Consider the following 22,015-nt stretch of genomic DNA (forward strand, 5'->3'; position numbering starts at 1 on the left):
GTCCTCTCATTATTCTTGTTACCTATTTATGGAAACGTTTTGATGAGCATAACCCTTTTGCTGCCTGTAAATGAGGAAAATATTTTCAGAAGTTATGGACGCTGTTGTTCAGAGGACCAAGGTAGCATACTGATCCTCTCGGCAATGCGTTAAAGGAAATGATTGACTCCCTGTGGGGCAGCTTATTTCTGGATGAGTCAACTAGTGAGTGCCTGCGATCGTGCCAGAGTTCGGCACGTAAGAGTCAGCACAGAGCTATGGCTGCACTCACTCCTCTGCCATTGACATTGGTAACTGCCGTGTGGCTTTCCTCCCCATCAGTGTGTCATTCTGTTTCCTTACCATAATGCATTGTGGGTTTAAATATCGTGCATTTGTTTCTAGTGTCAGGATGTGTGTGAAGCTGGGTTGGAGGTTTTTTTAGCTTGTCCCCATCCCCCAAACCAGAACTACTCCTATTTTAATTGGGATATCTCTTATTTTAATACAAGTGTTTAGGATAGAAGGCAAAAGTATGTATCATCACAGTGAATTTTATCATCAAACTTTCCTGTTTCTTATGTACTTAAAAATACACGTTTTTCTACTTCTCTGCAAGGTTTTTATTTAACCTCAGAAGTGTGTTTGTATATTTTGAATCTGTAGCATCACTGATCAAACCTCAGGAAGCGTTAAGAGAAAACTGCATGACAGTTTTTCATATCTGTATACGTTGGTTATTAAATCAGTGTAAAGAGAGAGAATTAGAATTATCCCACTGCATTCCCTTTTGTGTGTCACGTAAAAAAAACCCATTAAACGGATTTCTTACTCTTACTCCACTGTTTCGTGCAATTAAACAAAATAAGCATTCGTCACCGTTATGGCACTTCTGTTTGTTCTTCCACCATCAATTATCTTTTTCAAAAGTCCTCTTTAACCAGGAAGCAAACCTGGTCTTAAAATAGCAGGAATATAGGCTGAGAAATATGGTCTGCCACGGGTCTAGGCGTAATCCTACAAGCTGCTCTATCTGTCCTAGCAATTTTCAGTTCCAAAGTAACTCTATTAAGAGGCACGCTGCAGGGATGTGGCGATGTGGTGTAGGAAATTCATCGTGGAAGTGGGATCCAGCAGCTCAGCAGTGCTAATCCTGCCCGGTTGCTGCAGCCTCCCTTCTCATTCTTTGCCATTGCTCAGCCCCGGTGAAGGCAACAGGAGCTTCATGTGCATCGAGATCGGGACAGCGGGCAAATATGTGTGGCTCTGTGCAAAGCTGCACTCTCAATTTCTACATCTGTAAAACTGAGATAATACGTTACCAACTTCAAAGGGGTGTTGGGCAAATTAATTAGTCAGTGTGCGTACAGCACCTTGAAAATACAAAATTAACTCTTATTAGTCCATAAGTACTCAAGATGCATCGAGGTGCGCTCTGTGGCCTCTTGATTCCAGACAAAGGTCCTCTTGATTAAATTAGATTGCTAACATATTAACGCGTTAGCACACTTGAAGAAAGAAAAGTTTGAAAAACCAATTTGGCTTCGTCACATGAGCAGCGTGTATACTTAATGGAAATTTTTCCAGCATTCACAAAACAAAGAAAAATCAATAAAATGTCTGCCAACTGTTCCACTGAAAACATTTTATAATCTATAACACCGAGCATCCTGAGCCAAGATAAACCAGCATTGCTGACAGAAAATACTGACAATTATTTTACATTGATTCAACTTGGCCCAGCCCAGACTGACCTTGTTTATTCATCTCAGTCTCTTAATTCATATTAACTTGGCATCAAAATGGGACATGTGGCATGTGGGCTGAAGACCCATTTCTGTATCTTAGACTCAGATAAATGTAGCGCATTGAGTACTTCAGTGCCTTGAGCTCTTAGGTAGATTTATATGCATTAGACAGAACTGGTTAAGTTCCTTTTATCCCCGCTGGGCTTTTCATGTCTGTTGACTGTAAAACTAGAAGCTCGGTAGAGGTAACATCTTCTTCTAAGCCTTCGGATATACATGAAATCCTCCCAGTACTGGTCAATTTTAAAGACACATCCAAAGAGGATGGAGGGTTTTAAGCTCTTTTAAAACATAAAAATAGAAGGGTTATGGCAATTTGGCAGCCAAAAAAGCAATTTGCAGGTCTCGGCAGAATCCGAGGCTGTGTGTAAGAAAGCTGATCAAGACACTACGGAGGAGATAATGGGGTCGAAGAGCAGAAGAATCCCTCCGTTTTTGCAACCAGCATAATCTGGTCTCCAATGAAGTTTCTTAGTTTCTTTTGCTGAACCAATAAAGCTTAGCGTGATGGGCGAGTTGCATTACTGCAGCTTAAAAATGTCTCGGGAAAGCTGATGAGGAGAGTTGCTTTTAGTTGCTTTACAGAAGCCCAGCTGCTTGCATAGCTATTGCCCAACTGGTAGTGTGAAGACAAAGGCGCAGGGAAAATCTGAGCTTTTTCTTTAATTATTTATGTTCTCATCAGTAATAAAGGGCTTTTTATGCCTGGAATGTATTATTTGTATTATCAAAGCCGAGCGAGATTTCGCACTGTGGCAGTTAACAAATTGGGTGCTGCACAAAAGCGTTTACATTTTCATTCTCACAGCTACACTGCTGTCATATCTGAAAGCCACACTCGAGTAAAACACTACTTGAGTCAAACATGACTACATCCACGGAGGAGGAAAAACCACGCAAATGAGGAGAATCCCCCCCAAAAGGGTTCCCAGTTGGCCTGGCATGAGAGGTTTAGTTTATTTTCTCTGTTCGACGCGTTCTTGCCGAAGGCAATGCTCCCTTGGACTTCGCTGGGCACTTGGCAGTTTGTGGACAGCAGGACAAGCGGCGAGTTGGCAAGCCAAGATAGCACAAGATGACCTCCAAAATTCCAGTTCCACTGCCTTGTGAATGGATTGCCTTTCCACACGCCTACCTAAGCAGAGATTAATGATGAGTGAAGAAACCGAGACTAGCAAAACCAAAAAAAAAGAAAAAAAATCCATCTGCATTTTCCATAACACATAGCTGGTGTTTTCCTCCCTGCAGCTCCTTCTCAACTTGGATTTCAGTGATGGAAGTGGTGTGGGGACAGGGTTTAACTGCAAAAATCGCAGAAAATCAGCGCTGCTTTTTGGGTCCGACATCCTTCTCTCCCGCACCCGCCCGACCACCTCCATGCAGGGCTGCCGCAGTGCCAGGCGCCTGCTACATGAGTTGCACATCCCCAGCCTGTCCTGCTTAACAAAACTTTAATTGCTCCAAAAAACACCAGCTTTACACCGCATCTCTGAACGACAGGATGGTGCTGGAGTGACTGCACAGCCAAATGAGTGATCCTAGTGACGCTCAGTCAACAAACATACTGGCATCTGATAAAGAGCTACAGTTTGTAGCCAGGGAATTACACAGGCTGCTGTGTACTTGAAAAGATAGAAAACAAATGAAACAGCTTTGCTCTGCTATGCAGTGTCTCCCCAACTCTTCAGTCCTTGCTCCCTCCCCTCCTACGACTTCTGTTTTGTTTTCAAAGACCCACCAGCCGCAGACAGGCAGAGGACACCGAGCGTAAGCCTGGAGCAGATGGCCACGCCGCCTCCCTGACAGAGAAACCCTTTTCCAGCAGCCACGAAGGTAAGCAAAGGAGTCTTTTTCAAATATGCACAAGGTGATGAAGCTAGAAATAATGGTGATATTGATATCTTGAAAAAGAACTTGGACCTAGGAAGAAAAATAAGGCAGTGGCATTGCAGTGTAAGCTTGGTTTGTGTATACCTAGCAGGGAGAGGCATGAGGACTCAGCTACCGGCTCTCACAACGTAGAATAAATCAACTGATTGCATGAATCTCCTTATCTTGCAGTGCTATTCACAACTTAACAAAAAGACAGGCAATGTGTTTATTAGTTTCGGTCATTGTTGCTCTGTTATTCGGTGTGCAATGGCCGGCAGCAGAGCCTCACCAGTTACATGGCTTGTGAAGCAGCATTTTACACTGCTTCTGCAGGGGGTTCTGGAGTAAACAGACGTGGCCGTCTTGCTTCAGCAGTGTTTGGTATCTCCATCGTAGCAGAGTCAAAGTAGTGCAACAGTATAATAGAGGAGTAGTCCAGCATGAGAAAGTCATTGTTAAAGAGTCATCCTGTAAACTCAGCCAGGGAGGTATATGTAAGAGTATTTGCACAAGGGGTGAGATGAGGACTTCTATCTTCTGCCTTGCCCGAGTGTCCTATCACTATACCATACATGACAGGTACGTAGGAACTGAGCCAGTCTCCAGGCACACTGACACGGAAAGTCGAGGCGTAACTGCGGTTCCTATAGCCACAACTGAAATAGATAGTTTCAAACAAGCCAGCTACGGGTGTGCTTCCACATTACAGTAAAGCTGAACTAGCAGCTTGCCACCATTGAAACGGGAAGGTCCTGCTTCCCCCTCACCGCCTTCTTCTGCCCAAGTGCATGGGATCACAGAGGGGACTGCCAGCATATTAACCCAACCAAAAAAAATTATTTTTCTTTCCCGTGGGCTTTTGTCCATCCCCTGAACCAAACTGCCTTGCCTGGGGATCAGGGGACACCACAGACAGAACCAAGTGAGGGGCAGAAGTGCATTGCCTGCAGCAGGACTTCTTTTTGATATTGGTAGCTGTTAATTCGGCTCAAGCTGTAACATGAAGCCTCATCCTCAAGCACCTCCAGCAGCAACTTGACAGGACATGGGCTGCAAAACCCTCCCAAGACACAAGACGAGCACTCAGGCAGGCAGCCCCTACCGAGCTCCACCACCCTACAGCTACCCCGCTACAGATAGAGAGGTGTGCTGCAGCCGCGGTTGTGTCACAACATGTGCATCCCAATCCTGCAACAGCTCCCCACCGAGCTGGGACGATGTGGGAACCCCAATCCATCGCTGGCTTCTCATCTCCACATTGCCCTATCTGCAAAAATCACAGCTGCTTTAACTTGGTGTAGTGTTTGAAGGAATATACATATCCTACATGTATAGACTTGTATAAGCAATATATTAAATATTTTAATTCATCCATTGAATAACAGGCTATAAAATAGCTGTGTCCTATCAAAAAAATGAGAGTTACCTAATAACATACCCTTGTTTGTTTGGGTTTTTCAGCGAGTTAAACAGAATGTAAATAACATGGTGATCTTCTTTTGTTTTTTTGAAGGAAATTTGAGAGCAGTTCCTTCAGAGCAGGTAACGCATTTCTGATTTATTTTTTTATTTCTGCTTATTATTATTTACTCTATTTTGCAGCTTCCTGAAACTCCCTGAGCCTGTCCCTGCAAGCTGTCTGCCTGCAGGGCTCTCGCTGAAATTGGTAGAAATACTCCTATACCACGCTGCTAGAGCGGGGCTTCGTCTGCGGCTTTGAATTGAGCGCAGTGCATAGAAGTCGAAAATTATTATTACCCGATGCCTGTTGGATGGGACCTAAGAAAGAACTTATTGTCCTCCATCCACGTTCATCTTACACAAACTAGCTGGCGCTCGTATTGGCGCTTTCAAGAGCGAGACCGCTGTAGAGAGGAGTGAAATACTAGCCTATGGTTTCATGATTGCTTTAAGCTGATTTAACTGCAAGGTGCTGCCAAAAAACGGTGGACTGCCCCTTCCCCCACCGCCAGCCTCCAGTCCTATGTCCTCCTCCCTCTCCCGTGCTGGCTTGGGTGCTTGCACACTTCCAGCCCACGAGAAGCTCACCGGGGCAGGAGAGGAGGAAAAGACCTCCACGTGGGCAGGTCCATGTGCTCCAAATCCTTCAGCTACCCCCGTCTCCCGTGGGGATGTTCCCTCCCAGCCTGGTTTGGTGCCCCAGATGGTCGGGTGTCAGTGGGGGTGCGTACAGAGCACATACATAGGGCGATCCTGTCTCCAGAGCTGATGAGTCAGCAGCGTGCAGCACCAACTCACTCCTTCAGTTCTACTTTAAAGGAAAAAATAAAATAAAATAAAATAAAAGGTGTCTCACAGCAGCATGGATGAAGGCACAAGAGTGCCTGTATTTTAGCCACCTCCCAATTACAGTTCTTGTTGAAACTTTTATTTTTGAGGCCAAAGTATTCAATGTTTGGCCTCTGTACAAACAGATCATTAAAAAAAAAAAAAAAGAAAGGAAATGCTTCAACCTCCCAGTGGAGCAGGATGGCACTTATTTATTTATTTCATTACAAAACCAGCCTGTGCCAAGTAAAATCATGCTCTAAGAGCTGTTCTACCAGTCCGAAGCACTGGAGAACAACAGGCGCTGGCCCCACCTCTGCAGCCTCCTGTGGGCCCCTGCGCATTTTCACTGGGTGGAGGATGGGGAAAGGCTGGGGAGCGGGTGACAGAGTTCGCCGCACCGGGGTCGCCCTGGCGGGAAATCCCCGTACTGAAAGGATGTCCCTGGCAGCCTTTGGATGGGTTCGGTGGCCTCAGGATACACAGTAAAGTAAAATATAGTAGTGGTGACAGACTGGAGACGTTGGTGGGATTCCTGGGTTTGCAGCTGGGTTATTCAGCAGGTAGCTAACTGCTCCTTCCCTGAGCTGCGTGTAAGATGCTCCTTGCCCTCACGTAAGCAGCTGAATTAATAAACTGAGAAGTTCATTTGAAAGCTCTGGACTATCACAGTAAAATCCACGAGTGCAAATGTACAGGCTCTATAATGAGAGTGATACAAAGAAGAAAGCTTTGCCATCACATCATTAAGGACTTACACAAGGGAGCGGTTAAAGCATCCTTTGGTTCCAAAAAGTTACTGCAGCTGAGCGGTCACCATTGCTAAAAGCTGCTGGGTCAAAGTGTGACCTCTGCGACCCCAGTGGAGGTGCCCTGATTTCACCACACATCGCAGAGCAGCTTGTGCACAGGAAAATGGGGCACCTCCATCCTTGCCGAGCTGCTTTGTTTCTCGCCGGACCGAGGGAAGGGAGGCAGCAGCTCTGATGTGCGCTTGGGCTGCAGAGGGAAATGACTTGCTGGGTCAGGGGGAGCCTGTTGTGCACACCAGGTTTTTTGGAATGGAAAAGCCATCCATGCAACACTAACTTTGCACTTCTGGGAATACGTTTCCAACACTGTTCTGTCTTGAGTTTTAATGGCGTGTGGAAATTCAGAAGTCTTGCAGCAGTTGGGTACCAATGCAGGAACCAGCACCCAGCAAATCAGAGCACCTCCATCTAGCTGGACCAACCTCTGGCTTTAGTTCAACCCATCCCAAATCCAACCCAAACCCACCATCAGCAGCAGCTCTACACCTGGACACCACCACCAGCCTGCTGCATCGGTGCCAGCATTTGATGGACAGCGCGTCCCCGAGGTCCCACTTTCACCCTCCTGCTCCCCCGGGCTGGCGTCCCTCCACCACCACTTCCCGCACGTTGCTTCAGAGGGAGCCCTCACAATACCGGGCTCGGTGCCACGCAAGGGGAGCACACCCAAAACCCAGCCCTTCTTGCACAGTCAATTCTGCAGGAAGATCTCTGCAGCTGCGAGCCGGAGAATTTGCTTTGCCCCCCTTCGCCAGTTCGTTGGCGAAAGGCTGGAGCCAGAAGTGACCAATCCCCAGTGCAAATGACCATGGAGGCCTCAGTGGGGAACATAGCTGACACAGACCCTATCTTTTATAGGTGCATCATAATGCACGTCTTCCTCGCTTGCTGCCACTCTCAGCTATGAGGAAGCTTCTCCTCCCTGAAACTGTAAAGATCGTGCAACAAAATGTTCCCAGTCACCTGCCAGAGCAGCTGGCTGTCACACAGCCAAACAGCGCTCAAGCAGTTGAACAAGATTTGTTTTCTAGAGGAAAGCATTAGCCCTACAGCATGCAAGAGCTGGCTTAGAGGCAAGACCGTGCTACTGTGGGGGCCGCCCGTGTCCCCCCGAGCCGTGCCCGTGGCTTTGCACTAGCACAGGGCACGTGTGTCCCCGCTGCAGCCCCTTGGTGCATGGGTGATGATGGGCGAGGGCTGCTGCAGTGGTCTCAGCTCACAGGTGGGACAAATGCAGACTATGTGACTTTGCCAAGCTGGTTTGGGACCAGCGCTGGCCAGGGGATCCCATCACTGGGGACAAAGGTGGGGACAGTGTAGGTAGTTGCCGGAGGAGCGAGGGTAAGCTGCAGCTTTTCTTGCCCTGTGCGTGGCTCGGTAGGGTACGGCTCTTCAAGCAACGAGGGCGAAGCAAATGAGAAGTGAGCATCCCATCCGCAATATTTGGTGGGGTCAGGATTTGGTGTTCATGTTCAGTCCTGTCTTCCAGGAAAGGCTGGAGATGGGATGGGGGTAGCCTCAAGGGCCATGCTGCTCCAGAGGTCCCTCCTGGCCTGCATTATTCTGGGATTTGATAATCTTGAGCAAACTATGTAGGTTGGTTCAAAGAGTCTCCATTTAGCAGCACCTAGCCTTAGATGTGCAAAACTAAGCCTCCAAACACCTCGGTCACCAACCTTGGTACAAACAAGACCCTTTGGAAAATGTGAATATCTCAACTGCTCTGTCGTTTCTGGACTGGAGACTGATGTTATTTATGGCAATTTGAGGTGCTGAAGCCAATGGTGCCTTATGGCCACCAAATGGTTGTTTTAATGTATTTAACTCAGCTAAATACCTATCAGCCAGAAAGGTTAGATATAATGCTATCGAAGGGAAACAAGGCATTTCCAGTGAAAGGGAGCAGTACCTATGGATCCTAACAACAGGCATGTCCTTCCACATAGCCATTCTTGCAGCCTAGAATCAGGAGTCTCCACCTGAAAAAACAGGTGCTTAAAATAATTCCCCGTGGCTCCTTCATTTATTCCTCTCTCTCCCACTCTTGTCCTTTCCCACATTCATCATGCCCTTGAGAATAATCCCCAGGAGAAAAAGCGTAGCCTCCTGGGAGCTATACGGCAACGCAGGGAAGAGGTTTCTCTGTATTTCCCGCTCCAGGAGACTAAAGGGATCCTCCATTCCGCCTCAGACCTGGGGAGACCGAGCAAACCACTGCCTCCATCCTGCTATCCCTCCAGGTCCGAGATGGCTTAGTGGCTTTTCAATTACAGGGTGTGCCTTCCCGTACCGCTCCTCCCTTCGCCTGCCGGAGCGGGACCACATCATTACCATGCAAAGCCCCACGATCTGAACTCTCCAGGGCACAAGTGGATGCTCTCCTGTCAGGATATTCATGTTTTCCTTCTCTGGATGACTAGCTGCTCATTACCATAGGCAGCAGCACTGCAATGCTGGCTTCCCCTGTTCCTGGACAGCCCTCTTCCTGCGCTATGAAAATCAACTCTCGTCAAATTATTATGGCTTCTTTTATTGCCAGGGTGCTACATCAGAAAAGATGCAGATGTCAGAAGAGGGCTCCAGTCATTATCGCTCTTCAGCCTTTGATTAACATTAAACACCTCTACAAACTTGATGCCACATCACAGACTTCCCACGCGACACCACCAACTCTGCTGTAGTGTGACCAGAGAGGTTTGCAAATAGGTTTTTTAAAAAGTATTAAAAAAAAAAGAAAGCAACTCGGTAGGTCTGCAGAGCTGGGTTGGTGTGGGATGAGAGTTCTTGTTAACCTCTCCCCAGACAGAGGCACAAATCACAAATCTAAAAACCTGGGTCAGATACCTATCATCTGATGCACTCAGAACCCTGAGCCTTGAATAACAGAGACCTACCCAAACAGCTTTGAACTCTAAATGGTCAAACATGGGGCTTTTTTCCTCCAGCCTGCCTTCACCTTCCCACCTATTCCCTCGGTCCCCAGAGCAAGCACCAGCAGAAACCCCTCTGCATCAGGCACCGACACAGCTCTAGGGAAAAAAGAGCCACCCCTTACCTTCAGCCGCTGATGCTCCTCGAGGTTTTACTGCTGTGGGTCCCCTGCAAAAAAAACTTTCGTATTTTTTGGAGCCTTTAACAAGTGCCGAAAAGCAAGGCACATACACACAGCCCCCCGCCATGAGTAAGGCCACTCATAACCTCCTTGAAGACACCTCCCTAAGCAGCAGTCTTGGCGGTGAAGCTGTGCTTCGAGTTTCAACACTGGAATAACCCGGTGGGGTCTGGGATGCAAGCGCTGGTTCGGATGGGACATCGGGGACGCTTTCTCGTCATCTTCAAACCGCCGCCGAGAATTAACAGGGGGTCGTATTGTGGCAGAGACACCTCCCGCCATCTCCCTGCAAGGGAAGTGCCAAGCGACGGGCTGGAAACAAAGCTCAGTGTCCGTACAGTGCTCATTTTGAGCCGTCGCACTTTTACTGCTCCCTCCGCGCTGAGGTAGGGAGGTTGTACGCAGGAACGCTGTTTCGGAGGGTGATCGCTATCTCTGTGGTGAAATGCACATGCCATGAGATGGAGCTGCTGCTCTGTAAAGGTTCCTTATGAAGCTGCGAGAGTTGTTAGGGGAATTTTTTTTTCCTCTTTCCTGAAGTCAAGGAGCGGCGAGTCACTCACATGAGTCCCGTCCGCCCTCGCCAGCGCTCCCGCAGCCTGACACAGCCCTGACAGCCACCTCCTGGGGCCGAGCCCACCCCCCTTCCCACGCCAGCCAGCCTGTCTTGCCCTCTGAGACAGGACAAACACACTTTTCCCTTTGTTTTCAGCTCCACACCTAGTTTTTTCTTTGCATCGTGAAGGGCTGGCTACTCATCTGTAATTGAAAAGAAAGCAATGACTCACTAGACTACAGCACTTTCCAAGGCAAAGTATTATTTCATGCATTTCGCAGGCACGCTAGCCTGTGTTATGAAATAACCTCTGTTTGTGGCACATCTTCTCCCCATCGTCATGTCCTTTGCAAAACCAGAGGTTGGGGTTTCCACCCTGCACAGGCACCGAGTGCAGAAAGAGGAGCGCGAATTCGTGCTTAAATCACGTATTTGCATTGTGTGAGGAATGCAAAATGCCATCCCCACGTAACTTTGAAAACCTGGCTCGCTACCCGCTGGCGGTAACCCAGCCTTGTGGTGTTCGCCGTATGTTTTAATTAAAAGGTAACAGAAATCTAAAGTTTCACTTTTGCCAATAAGCTTCCAGGCACCGGGGAAGGGGGCTCCAAGGCAGGTGGAGCCTCGGCTCCCAGCCCCTCGCATCCCAACCCCGTGTCCACCTCACGGGGACGCCGTGAGCGGTCGCTGGAGCTGCAGCCCCAAGAGCGGCAGGGGAGGGGGGGGGTGTCGCAAAGGGGCTTAAAAAAAGGGGAGAGGTGCCTTACCTTGAACCACAAGGCAGTCTCCACCACTTTAGGGCTCCATCTTCCATTCCCAGGCCAAATGGGGACAGTGTCTGCAATTGTCTCTTCTCCCTGGGTTGGGATGGTGTTTCCAATACCTGTGTTCCCATCCTTCATTGCCTGTCCCTGCAGCGTGCCTGATCCTGCCTGTCTTTCCCCCCGCAGGAGGCTGGAGACAGCGGGTCTCTCAAAGTCGTGCACTTCGGGCTGGTGTGACTGAGCTGCGGAGCAAAGAACGGGAAACCTCACCGAGGTGGTGAAGTTCTCGGAAAGTCCTTCAGCGAACATCCAGCCAGCCCTGGATCCGACCACTAGCAGAAGATGAAGCACCAGGCTTAGAAAATATGCTGCCCTTAGACCTCCGAATTATTTCTGAGTTAGCACGAACATGTCCATGCACGAACTGCCCCATGGTTGCTTATGGAGGGCAATTTGGTGACATTTTCATCGTGTAATTGCAGATTCCCATTTACCGTACAAATGCAATGCTGAAAAATTTGGGGGGGTTTCTTGGATGAATCCATAAACTTCTCAGGAGAAAGTCTGTAATTCTCTATGCATTATATATTTTAACAATCTTCACTTGGAAGCAGATTTGAATTTCCACTTAAGGCTCTGAAAACCGTCCTATTGAGATACTAGCAGATAAAATCTTCACTCAGGATACCTCTGTGAAAAAGGAGCTTTTCACAGTCAGCAGCGTTTTTCGAAGAATGCTCTCAATTTTCATATCTAGATATATCATCTTAGTTGAATAACCATTATTTTGCCTTGAAAAAAAGACGCGGAGCCTCTTAAACATCATTCCATTGGAGTCCAGATTTTAATCTGCCTCCTCTAACCACGAAGAGAAAATGCACTGAGAAGGTAACGTAACCTGTTTCAGCCCTCTAGTTTTTTTCTGACAGTGAAGAGAGGGGCGAGCATCATCGCAGGCCTTTCTTCCCACCATTTGATGGGGCGCAGCGTGTACGGACGCAGATTTTTGTACTCTGTCACAGGCATGTGTGTGGGTTAAGCTTGAGCTTTTTCGGGAGCACTGGGTGGTTGCAACCCAAAGGTGGTGAGCTTCTTGAAATCGGTTTTGTATGACGAACAAATTTGTACGATGAATGGACTGAAAATAAAAGCATAATTTAAAAAATAAAACCACAAGCCATTAGAAGTATTTTATTAACAAAAATTCTGCATTTACCCAAATGAAATATCTGTGCTCACTGTTGGTCAGCCATTTTCCCCTACGAGCCAAAATCCTGCTGAATTTCTGCTGCACGACGGGCGATTTTGATCGCACCAGAAAAACTCCCAACCCATTTTGGCACTTCATCCGAATCAGCGCCTTTCCATGAGTATATTCGGAGGAGACTTTTTGCTTTGCAGGCTGAACGGAGCGAATGGGCTGCAATGCATAGGTTTTTGTACACTCAACAGGGAAAAATTAATAAAGAGAGCTTTGAAACAGAGCAGGCTGCTGCATCGCCTCCCCACGCAGAGCCGTGCCTGTAATGGCTGTGCTTCACGCAGCACTTGGAGGGGAGCGCGCCTTTAATGTCCTATAGATTTAAATTTAATTTCTGATATACACACGGCGCAACGACGGACCGCGGCAATCGCATGCTTGTTCTGCATAAGATGCTGCGATGCGTTGCTTTGCCGTACAGCTATTTTGCTGAATTGCAGCCATATTTCTGTCAGTACAAGTGATGGTCTATATGAGGGATTAATCTGACACCAGACAGTGATTCTTAATCCTTCAGTATATCATAATCTATTTACTTTGCATGCTAAGAGGATTTCAGCTTAAAAATATACAGGAAGTGATACTAGAAATGTACATAAGATCCAGAATGCCGTTTCTTAAAATTGATGTTTTTCATAAAAAACAGAAATCCTCTCATGGCTTTCTTGGAAAAGTCCTGTCTGTCCTGGAAAAGAAAAAGTGTTGAATAGGGTTTTAACTGGAAATAGGCATATGTTTTCCTTTTTAGGCTTCAGCTCTCTGACCATTTTCACCCTCCTCCTTCCCTGCAGCTTTTTGTGCTCAACCACACGACATGAAAGAAGAGCTCTCCAGTATAGCAGGTTCCTTGGCTGGGAGTTACACCGGCAGATTTTTATTGACAAATTCAAAACAGGTTTGGAACCGATGTGGGCTTTTACGTGCGTTAATTGCTACTCAAAGTACATGAATGAGCAGTGACTGGCTAACGTAGAGGTCAGCACAGGGAAAACCACAAATGGTCGGGTGTGATGGCTCCTTATTCAGCTGTAATCGTCTGTTTTCTTTGCACCCTGCCAGAAAGGCTGTCTACAAAATAACTGTAGTAAGCCGTGTTAGTGGGTATGTCTCCTGAAACTTGTAATTTATAATTTTTTTTTTTTTAATAATTTAATTCACGCTCGGCCATAACACTTTGCGTCCCCAAAGCACATCCTGCACGCGAACCGGCGGTCGGCCACCCCAGCCAGCAGCAGCCCTGCCCAGCCTCTGCCCACCTCTGCGTGGCCGGGTACTGCTAAGGGCGTTCAAATCGTCGCCTGTCGCAGCTCCCCACCGCACGCGGAGGGTTCAAAAGCAAAGCTTTCCAAGCGGGGACTCTACTCAGGGCAAATACTCTGATAACAGCAAATAGATCACGAATTATTTCAGGTCCATGAAGCACCAAGCATAAAAACTAACGTCACCCCAACCCTCCCCCCGCCGCCCTGCCAAGTCCTGGCCCTTGACTTACAGGCAGGAAAGCACCACGTGCCTTTGGAGCAGGCGCTCACGTGCAGAGGCAGCTGCCGGCACTCGAGCGAGAGGCAGGAGCTTCGCCGGGCTTGTGGCGGGTAAGCCGGCATCTCGGCACCGCGGCACCAGCCCCTGGGTCACTGGTGCGCTCAGTGCGGCACCGTGATCCAGCAGCGAATGCTATTTAAAAATAAATAATACTAATAGTAGCCGTGCACCCAACAGCCTTCTTGCTTGAGACGTGAGGCACTGAGTCACCCGGGTGGCTGTTTCACATCCGGGCTGCCCAAAAAAGCCCCGCGATCCCGCCGGCGCCTGCTCCCGGAGCCGGGCACCAGGCAGCCAGCACCGCGGCGGCATGCTGCTCTACCTGCCAAGACTTGTGCTCGGGGCGGCAGCGCCTGTTCAAGCCTTGGGGAAGCCCACGGTGGGAGAAGTTTGCTCCGCCACCCAACCCCCAGTGCAGGCGTGCTGCTGGCAAAATAGGGGGGGGGTTCTGGGGCCCCCCCAAACCTGGGCACGACCCTCCCCGGCCCACGCTCGCCTGCCAACAGGCACAAGTCGCGTCTTGCCCACGCTGCTGGCACCGACCCATGGATGGCGGAGGGAGGATGAGGCCTGACCACGCTCAGCTCGCCGGCAGGCATTGCACTAGTTAGTCACCATGCTGTTTTTCCAGGGGGTTTCTACCCAATAGAAAGAAAAAAAAAAGCCATTTTAGTTGTTTTCCAGCAAACCAGCTGTTCCCGCTCAAGTCGTGCTTGTTGACCTTCGAAGAAACTCCAGGGCTGGGAGAAATGCAACAAAAAAATACAAAATGAAGCCAGGCATTGAGGGCAAAGCCATTATTTGATGTGATCTGGAAAAGGTCTCCTCTGCGCCCCCGCCGCCAGCTGGGCTCAGCAACTGGCCCCGCTGCCGTGCTCCGGGTCTGCACGAGTGGGACAGGAAAATGCCTAAATTGTGGTGTGGGGGATGCTGGAAGCCACTGGGCTGTGGCACCAGGCGCTCCTGGGTGCTGGGTGCCCAAATCCGGGGGGATTCCCCTGGTGGACACGAGCACCCCTTGGAGTCCCAAACCCCAAAGCAGACCCCGGGCCCAGCCGCACTGTGGGGCGCTGGATGAAGAGGTTTAGGACCATGTCACCGGAACTGAAATTCAGGCTCCCCTGTTGGCGGTGTGTCTCAGCATCGCTGAGTTACTGAGTTACAACGAAACACAATTTTTAAGGAGGATGAAGTGTGTGTAATTTTTGTTTAAAGAAGATGAAGGGGAGGGGGGATGTTATACACCTGCTGGCTGTTGTCTCTCGGGTGCTCACTAAATCTGGGAGGGCAACTTTGCTTCAGTTTGTGCCCAGCACAGATTTTTTTTTTTTTTTTTTTTTTTTTTTTTTTTTTTTACAGCTCCAGAAGGGCTGTGATAACTTTTTCCCTTTAAAAGGAGAGCTTGGGGATGCATAGGCTGGTGGCACCCAGACCCAGCACGCGTGGTCCTCCCTCAAATTGCCTGTACAGCCACCCTTTGGGGTGATGAGTGCCTTACTGTGCTTGCAGAAGAGAATAATTATTTTATATGTATAGATATATATAAAAATACTTAAATATATCTATGTATATATATGCACTGAAGGAGACAACAAGGAAAAGAACCGTTTAAAGAAAAATCCCCTAAAATAGACTCGGCTGCACCCGTCCCCTCCCATCTCTCCCTGCTGCACCGTGCGGGTGCTGGAGGCCATCGGCCACCCCCCGCCTCGGGGCTGTGCCGTGGCCGTGACCCTGGAAGGATGCACGGGGCTTGCACCGGTGGCACCTGGGGCTGACCCCGCTGGGTTTCCCGCTGCAGCCCATTTCCCAGCAGCCGCGGCAGCACATTGCCAGCCCCGTTCGCACCCCACCGGGATGCTGGCGGGGGGTACAGCCGAGTGCAAACCCTCCCCAAAGTGACCACCCGGAGCTCGCCGGTACCTCGACACCTCCCACCCCCCATGGTCCCCGCTGCCCCAGGGGTGCCTGGGGACACCAGGGATGGGAGCACACAGCACGGCCCCAGAGCTCCCAGCTGCAGTGGGCACTGCTGCAAGACCACAGGGAGGAGGATGGGAATTTGGGTATATGCCCCCCTCCTCCAGTGCATCAATGGCCCAAGCAGAGCAGCAGTGGCCCCGGTGGTCCCCTCGGCCCCAGTCCCGTGGGAGTGGGAACGGCCCCAGCACCAGCGGGCAGCCTCCAACAACTGCGGGGAAGGTCTGGGAAAAAAAAGAGGGGAAGATTATCTCGAGAAATAATTCATCCCTGCCTTCCCTGGCTGGATCGCAGCTGGTAGCGGCTGAGGAGAGAAACACCGGGCTGGAAGCACGGGTGCCGAGCATCCCTGCCTGCAACCTGCCTGCACAGGGGGGCAGAGGTCTGTCTGTGTGGCTGTATGTCCGAGTGGCCCTCGCACCCACCCCACCACCACCCAGGCCTGCCTGCGGGTCCCGAGTTTGTGGGGCTGCCCCACCGGGTCGGGGGATTGCTGTTTCGGCCAGCGTTTGCCCATCCCGTGGGTCCCACTGGCACTGCAGTGCAGCAATAAATCAGTAACCAATTAACAGCGTCACTTAACATAAAAGCAGGTTCCCAGCCCACAGCCCACAGGGTGGGTCCCCCCTCCAGAGCACGAGCAAACTCATCACACACACACCCCATCCTGCTGGGACCCCCCGGGAAGTATTTCCCAGCACCTCGCTCCCCCCAGGGAAGTTTCCTGGGGAAGAGGAGGCAGGGGGGAGGAAGGAGGACAGGACACTGCCGCATTTATTAGTTTGGATTTTATTGGGGTGGGGGGAAGAAAGGGGGGGGGGGTTTGCCTTACAGTTGAAGGGGTAAGTGTGGGGTTACGGCATCAAAAATCACATGTACACGGTCCCTGCACCAGCCCGGGGCAGGTAAGGCAGCCGGGCACACAGGGCTGCAGCCTAGACCCGCGAAAACGCACCAACCGACAGAAGGGGCTAAAAAAAAAAATAACCAAACCAAAAAACACACCCCCCAAAAAGTCGTGCCCCCCCCCCCAAAGCAGAGCTGCTTTTCCCTGCAACCCTCCCCCAAAAAAATAAACCAAAACTTTTTTTTTTACTGCTTTTTTTTCTTTCCTTTTTATTATTTTTTTAAATTTTTTCCAAAAGTTTTGGTTTTTTTTGGTCTGCACGTCGTGGATCAGCTTGGCAGCCCTTCCCTCCCCCTTTGCCTCCCCTCTAGGCACCCCCTTGGGCTGCTGCCTGCCCCCCCCCAGCCCCGGGACGGCACGGCCGAGCTTGCACAGAGCCCTTGAGGATGGACGGAGGACACAAGATGGGGAAAAATTCATTTTTAGGGAAGAAAATTAAAATAAAAAAAAGATTATTTTTTTTTTTAAGTTCTGTTCCATGTTAGACTCTAGATAAATGCCAACCCAACAGCATCAACTAAAAATAATCATGGTCACTGGAACGGACCTAGTATTTACATTGTTCCCGCCGCTCCCAGCGGCAAGAGGCTGTACAGGACCGGCGAGCCAGGGGCTCCCGCACCCGACGGGGGTGAGGGTCCCCGCACAAAGTTCGGGGGCACTGGCAGGGCAGGAGCCAGCCTGCGCCTCTGCCCCGGGGGCAGCAGGGGAGACGCTAGGCTTTTTATTTTATTTTAACTCCTCTTCTGTTGCGTTTAAAAAAATAATAATTATAATAAACCCGCTGGAAGGGCGCAAGAAGCAAATAAATATCAGTCAGTAGAGACGGGGGTGGCAGGACCCCCCCGGGGCATCGCCACTGCTAACGAAGAGGGGGGAGGAGGAGGAGGAGGAGGAAGAGCCGGAGCCAGAGTCCTGCCCGGGAGGTGGCAGGGAGACCCCGGGCAGGGGGTCCGTGGCGGCTTGGGGGGACGGTGGTCAGCCCCTCACAAGACCTGGAAGCGCCAGGACGCCTGGTCCTTGTAGTCGAGGCAGTCGGGTGAGTTGAAGTTGAGCTTCCAGGAGGCGGCGGCGGCAGCGGCGGGCTCCTTGTAGTCCAGGCAGTCGGAGGAGTTGAAGGGCAGCCCGGTGCCGCCGTAACCCTGATGGTGGTGGTGGTGGTGATGATGGTGGTGGTGGCCCGAGCTCTGGCTCAGCGGGTGGTGGTGGTGGTGGCTGGGCACCGAGGAGGGCCCCATGGGGCTGAGCTGGTGGGGATGGTGGTGGGAGTGCATGGGCGCCAGGTAGGAGCTGCAATCCACGCCCCCAAAATAGGACGAGGAGGGTGGCGCGGGGTAACCCTGCCCGTACCCCCCGCCTTGGCCATAGGAGACGGGGTAGCTGGCAGAGGCGGCAGCGGCGGCGGGGCCGGCCCGTTGCATGCAGGACGCGGCGGCTGGCGGCAGGGGCTCGGGCACCGTCACCCCCACCGGTGCCGCGCCGGGAGAGATGGAAGCCGGGCTCCAGATGGACGACGCCGGGGTGCTGAGAGATGCCGGGGCACCCGCTGGAGCCGATGAGGCTGAGCTGGAGGAGGAAGAAGAGGCCGAGCTGGAGGCAGCCGCTGGCGGCGTGAACTGCCCGCTGCTCTCCGAACCCGAGCTCTCACGAGCTGGCGAGGATTTCTTCTTGGCTGGACGGCTCTTGGCCCCACCGCCGCTCTGCTGCTGCTGCCGGCACTTGGCACGGCGGTTCTTGAACCAGACCTGGAGCAAGAAAGTGGGGTGCAGGGGGATGAGCAGCGGGGCAAGGAGGGGCGGCAGGGCGAGCAGGGGGGGCCCCCAAAGGGCCCCCGCTTGCCCCGCCGCCCCTCCTCGCCCCAGGAGCACCCAACCAACCTCACCCAGGCACCAGTTCTCCCAGCACCCACGCCCAGCCATTAGCACCGCACTCCCCCACACCCCAAAAAAAAAAAACCCCGCCCTGTCTAGCACCCAGGCCACCCCACGTCCTGCCCCAAGCAAGGATGCCCAGGGCCAGCAGCTGAAGTGTCCCAGCTTGTGCATGTCCCCGGCGCAGTGACAAATATGGTTTTGGGGGATGGATCCTGCGTGGGGTACTGCCTGCATAGCCCACCCCACTGGGCATCATCATCCAGGGAGCAGCGCCGGAGGGAGCACCCCTGGGAAGGACCCAGGTGGTGGGGCTGCTACGCCCTGGGGCAGGTGGAAGGGGGACAGAAAAATATTAGTAAAAATAAAATTAATAAAAGAGGATAAAAGAGAAAAACAAACACCCCCCCCTTTGCCTGGATGCCCCCATGGTGGGACAGACAGCTGGGAGCCCATGCTCATCCCAGCCCTGAGGAAACAGGGATGAGCGTGGATGGAGAGCCGGGTCCGAGCGGCGCCAGCCGAGCCGGGGTGCCCCTGCATCCCCCTAATCCACAGCGGCGCGAGATCCCCCCCGCGCAGGTCTGGTACCTGGACTCGGGATTCGGGCAGGTTGATCTTCAAGGCGACCTCCTCCCGCATGAAGATATCGGGGTAGCGGGTCTTGGCGAAGAGTGCCTCCAGCACGTCCAGCTGCGAGCGGGTGAAGGTGGTGCGCTCCCGCCGCTGCTTCCGTGGGGTGGCTGGGGGTGAGCACCGCCACGCTGGTCATGCTGGGTCCCCGCACACCTCCCGCACCCCCCGCCCCGGCACAGCGGGAGCCCCGGCACCCCTGCGGCAGGGGCCTGAGAAGCATTCCCCGCTCTGATCCCAAAGAGCGGCGGTGCTCCCCGCACAGCCCAGCCCCACGGCAGCCGGGCACTGCCCGCCCGGGCCGGACCCTGTCCTGCTGCGGGCAGGGCGAGCGGCACAGGGCTGGGGAAGTGTCAGGCCCGGCCCCGGCGGGAGCAATGAAGAGATTTCGTTGTGTCGAAATAAATCTACTTTTTTTTTTTTTTTTTTAAAAGCTTTTTTATCTTTAAAAATCCCCACAGGAACGAAGAAGCCCCGGGGACTGGGGGAAATTCAGCTGGAACTGGCACTGTCCCCCCCACCCCGCTCTCCCCAGCCAGGGGTGCGGGCAAACGGGGGCACCCACCCCACAGCACACCCCAAACCGTACGGCCCCACAGGCTCCTCCAAACCCGCCCGGGATGGAGCTTTTCCCCTTCTGCTTGCTCCTGGGCAGGCGCCCGCTGGGGCACGGGCGGGTGATGGTGGGGATGGGGAGGGGGTCGCGGTGCGGGGCACTCACCCGGGTACCCCACGGAGGGATGCAGCAGGTCCATGGCGGGCCCGTCAGCCCCAGCCCGTTCATGCCGTAAGGGGGCTGTTTAAGGTAAGACATCATGCTAAAAGCCGGGCAGGTTTCCTTCAAAGTCCCGCAGAAAAAAAGAAAAAAAAAAAAAAACAAAAACAAAACACAACAAAACCAAATGTATGAGGTAGGGAGGGGGGGAAAAGGAGGGGGAAAAAAAAAAAAAAAGCCCCAACAAAAGGAGTCCCCGAAAAAACGCCAAGCAAGAGGCAAAAAAATTAAAGCCAACAACAATTAAAAAACGGAGCACAAAATCGGCGTAAAAAGAGTTTTTTTCGTTCCGTCCCGCCGTCACCGCCGCGAGGTCCTCAAGCGATCGCAGGCAAAGGGAGGCAAAAAAAAAAAAAGGAAAAAAAAGAAAAAAAAAAAAAGAAAAAAAATTAAAACAGCAACGAGGTTCGGGAAACAAAAAGGCGGATTTCTTCCCCGCGCAGAGGCGAGGCCGGAGCGCCTGGGGAGAGAGCGGAGAGAGGCGGGTTAGGGGTCCGGCCGCCCCGAGTCCTGCCGAGGGGCGCCCCGAGGTCTGGGCGGCCGCGGGGCTGCGCGCACCCCGGCGCGGGGGCACCGGGCAGGCGGCCTTTAATTGCAATTTTTTTTTTTTATTATTATTATTATTATTTTAAACGAAAGCGAGTTGCGTGCAAGTGCCGAGAGGCAACAGTGTCCGGCGATGGGGAGAGATAAAGCAATTATTTAAAAAGATAATTGGATTAGGAATCAAAAGGAGGTACCAGAGGAGGGAAGTATAATTAATTTAAAAGCGAGCAGAGGGGGACGTTTTAATTAGAAATGGATAAGAGTTAAAAAGGGAAAAAGGGAAAAAGGAAAAGGGAGAGCGCAGGCACCCGAGCGGGCGGCAGGCGCCGGCAGCCCGGGCCGGGACGGCGGCGGGGCCCGTCCCGGGGCTGGGGGGCTCCGGCAGAACCGGAGCGGGGCGGGGGGGGACACAGGGGACCCGGCGGCCGCCGGCTCGGGAGGCAGCGGCCGGGCTGGGTGGCAAAAAGCCGCAGATAAACGCGGAGTGGAGGAAGGGGCGGAGAGACCCCGGGCGGCCCCGCCGAGCCCCGGGGGCGGCCCCCGCTGCCGAGGCCGGGACACCCCCCCACCCCCCCCCGGGGGCACCGCGGGCATCCCGGCCGGCGGGAGGGGTAGGTTTCGGGTGGGGGTGAGGGGCACCCCCCGGCAGGCCGGGCGGCAGCGCCGTGACCCGGCGTTGCATAACTTTGCCGGGGAGCGCGGCGGAGCGGGACCGTCCCGGGCAGCGAGAGGGTGAAAAAGAGGGAAATAAAGGCAAAAAAGAAGAGAGAAAGAGGAAAATCCCGGGGCGGCCCCGGCCCGGCCGTGCCCACCCCCCCCCGCACACGCACCCCGGGTGCGGATGCCGGGGCCCGCTCCGTCCCGCCGCCGCCCGCCCCGTCGGGGAGCGCGGTGCCCGCCGCCGCCCCCGCCCGCCTCACCTGCGCGGCCACCTGCGGAGCGACCGCCGCGGCGGGGGCTGCGCGCAGGGCGGAGCGGGCGGGGGCTGCGCGGAGGGGGCGGGCGGGGGGGGGTGTGGGGGGGGGGTCAGGCAGGTGAGAGGCGGGCTGGGGAGGGGGGCCGGGGGGAGGAGGGGGGGGCGATGCCCGAAGCCGGGCCGCGCACCCCCAACTTGTCGGGGCGCCCCGCGTTACCTTGCCGGCGGCCCGCGCTGTCGGGGCGATGGAGCCGCGGCCCTGATGAGGATTGATCACCTACCCCCGGCCCTATCCTTGTATGTGCGCGCAAAGCATCTGCGTAACCAGCCCGGCGCCAATCCCCGGCCGCTCCCCGCCTGACTGACAGCCGCCCGGGCAATGGCAGCGCAGG

At 52.7% G+C, this 22,015-nt stretch overlaps 2 protein-coding genes across 2 annotated transcripts in view; one reads left to right on the forward strand and one right to left on the reverse strand.

Annotated features, from left to right (window-relative positions):
* The window catches only part of WDPCP (WD repeat containing planar cell polarity effector), a 157,964-nt gene extending 146,516 nt beyond the window's left edge, over nt 1-11,448 (forward strand). The window contains exons 17-19 of the mRNA XM_050894524.1: nt 3,520-3,620; nt 5,173-5,201; nt 11,379-11,448. Coding sequence (XP_050750481.1) covers nt 3,520-3,620; nt 5,173-5,201; nt 11,379-11,429 — 181 coding nt within the window. The 3' untranslated portion in view covers nt 11,430-11,448. The remainder of the gene's footprint in view (nt 1-3,519; nt 3,621-5,172; nt 5,202-11,378) is intronic.
* Nucleotides 11,449-17,282: 5,834 nt separating this feature from the next.
* On the reverse strand, nt 17,283-20,261 carry OTX1 (orthodenticle homeobox 1). Its single transcript, XM_050894526.1, is given in 4 exon segments — nt 17,283-18,627; nt 19,345-19,496; nt 20,108-20,152; nt 20,155-20,261. Coding segments are annotated over 4 exon segments (1,005 nt in total). The 5' UTR covers nt 20,204-20,261; the 3' UTR covers nt 17,283-17,868.
* Nucleotides 20,262-22,015: the final 1,754 nt, after the last annotated feature.

The sequence above is a fragment of the Gymnogyps californianus genome, chromosome 3 (assembly GCF_018139145.2).
Source record: "Gymnogyps californianus isolate 813 chromosome 3, ASM1813914v2, whole genome shotgun sequence".
Classification (NCBI taxonomy): Eukaryota; Metazoa; Chordata; class Aves; order Accipitriformes; family Cathartidae; genus Gymnogyps; species Gymnogyps californianus.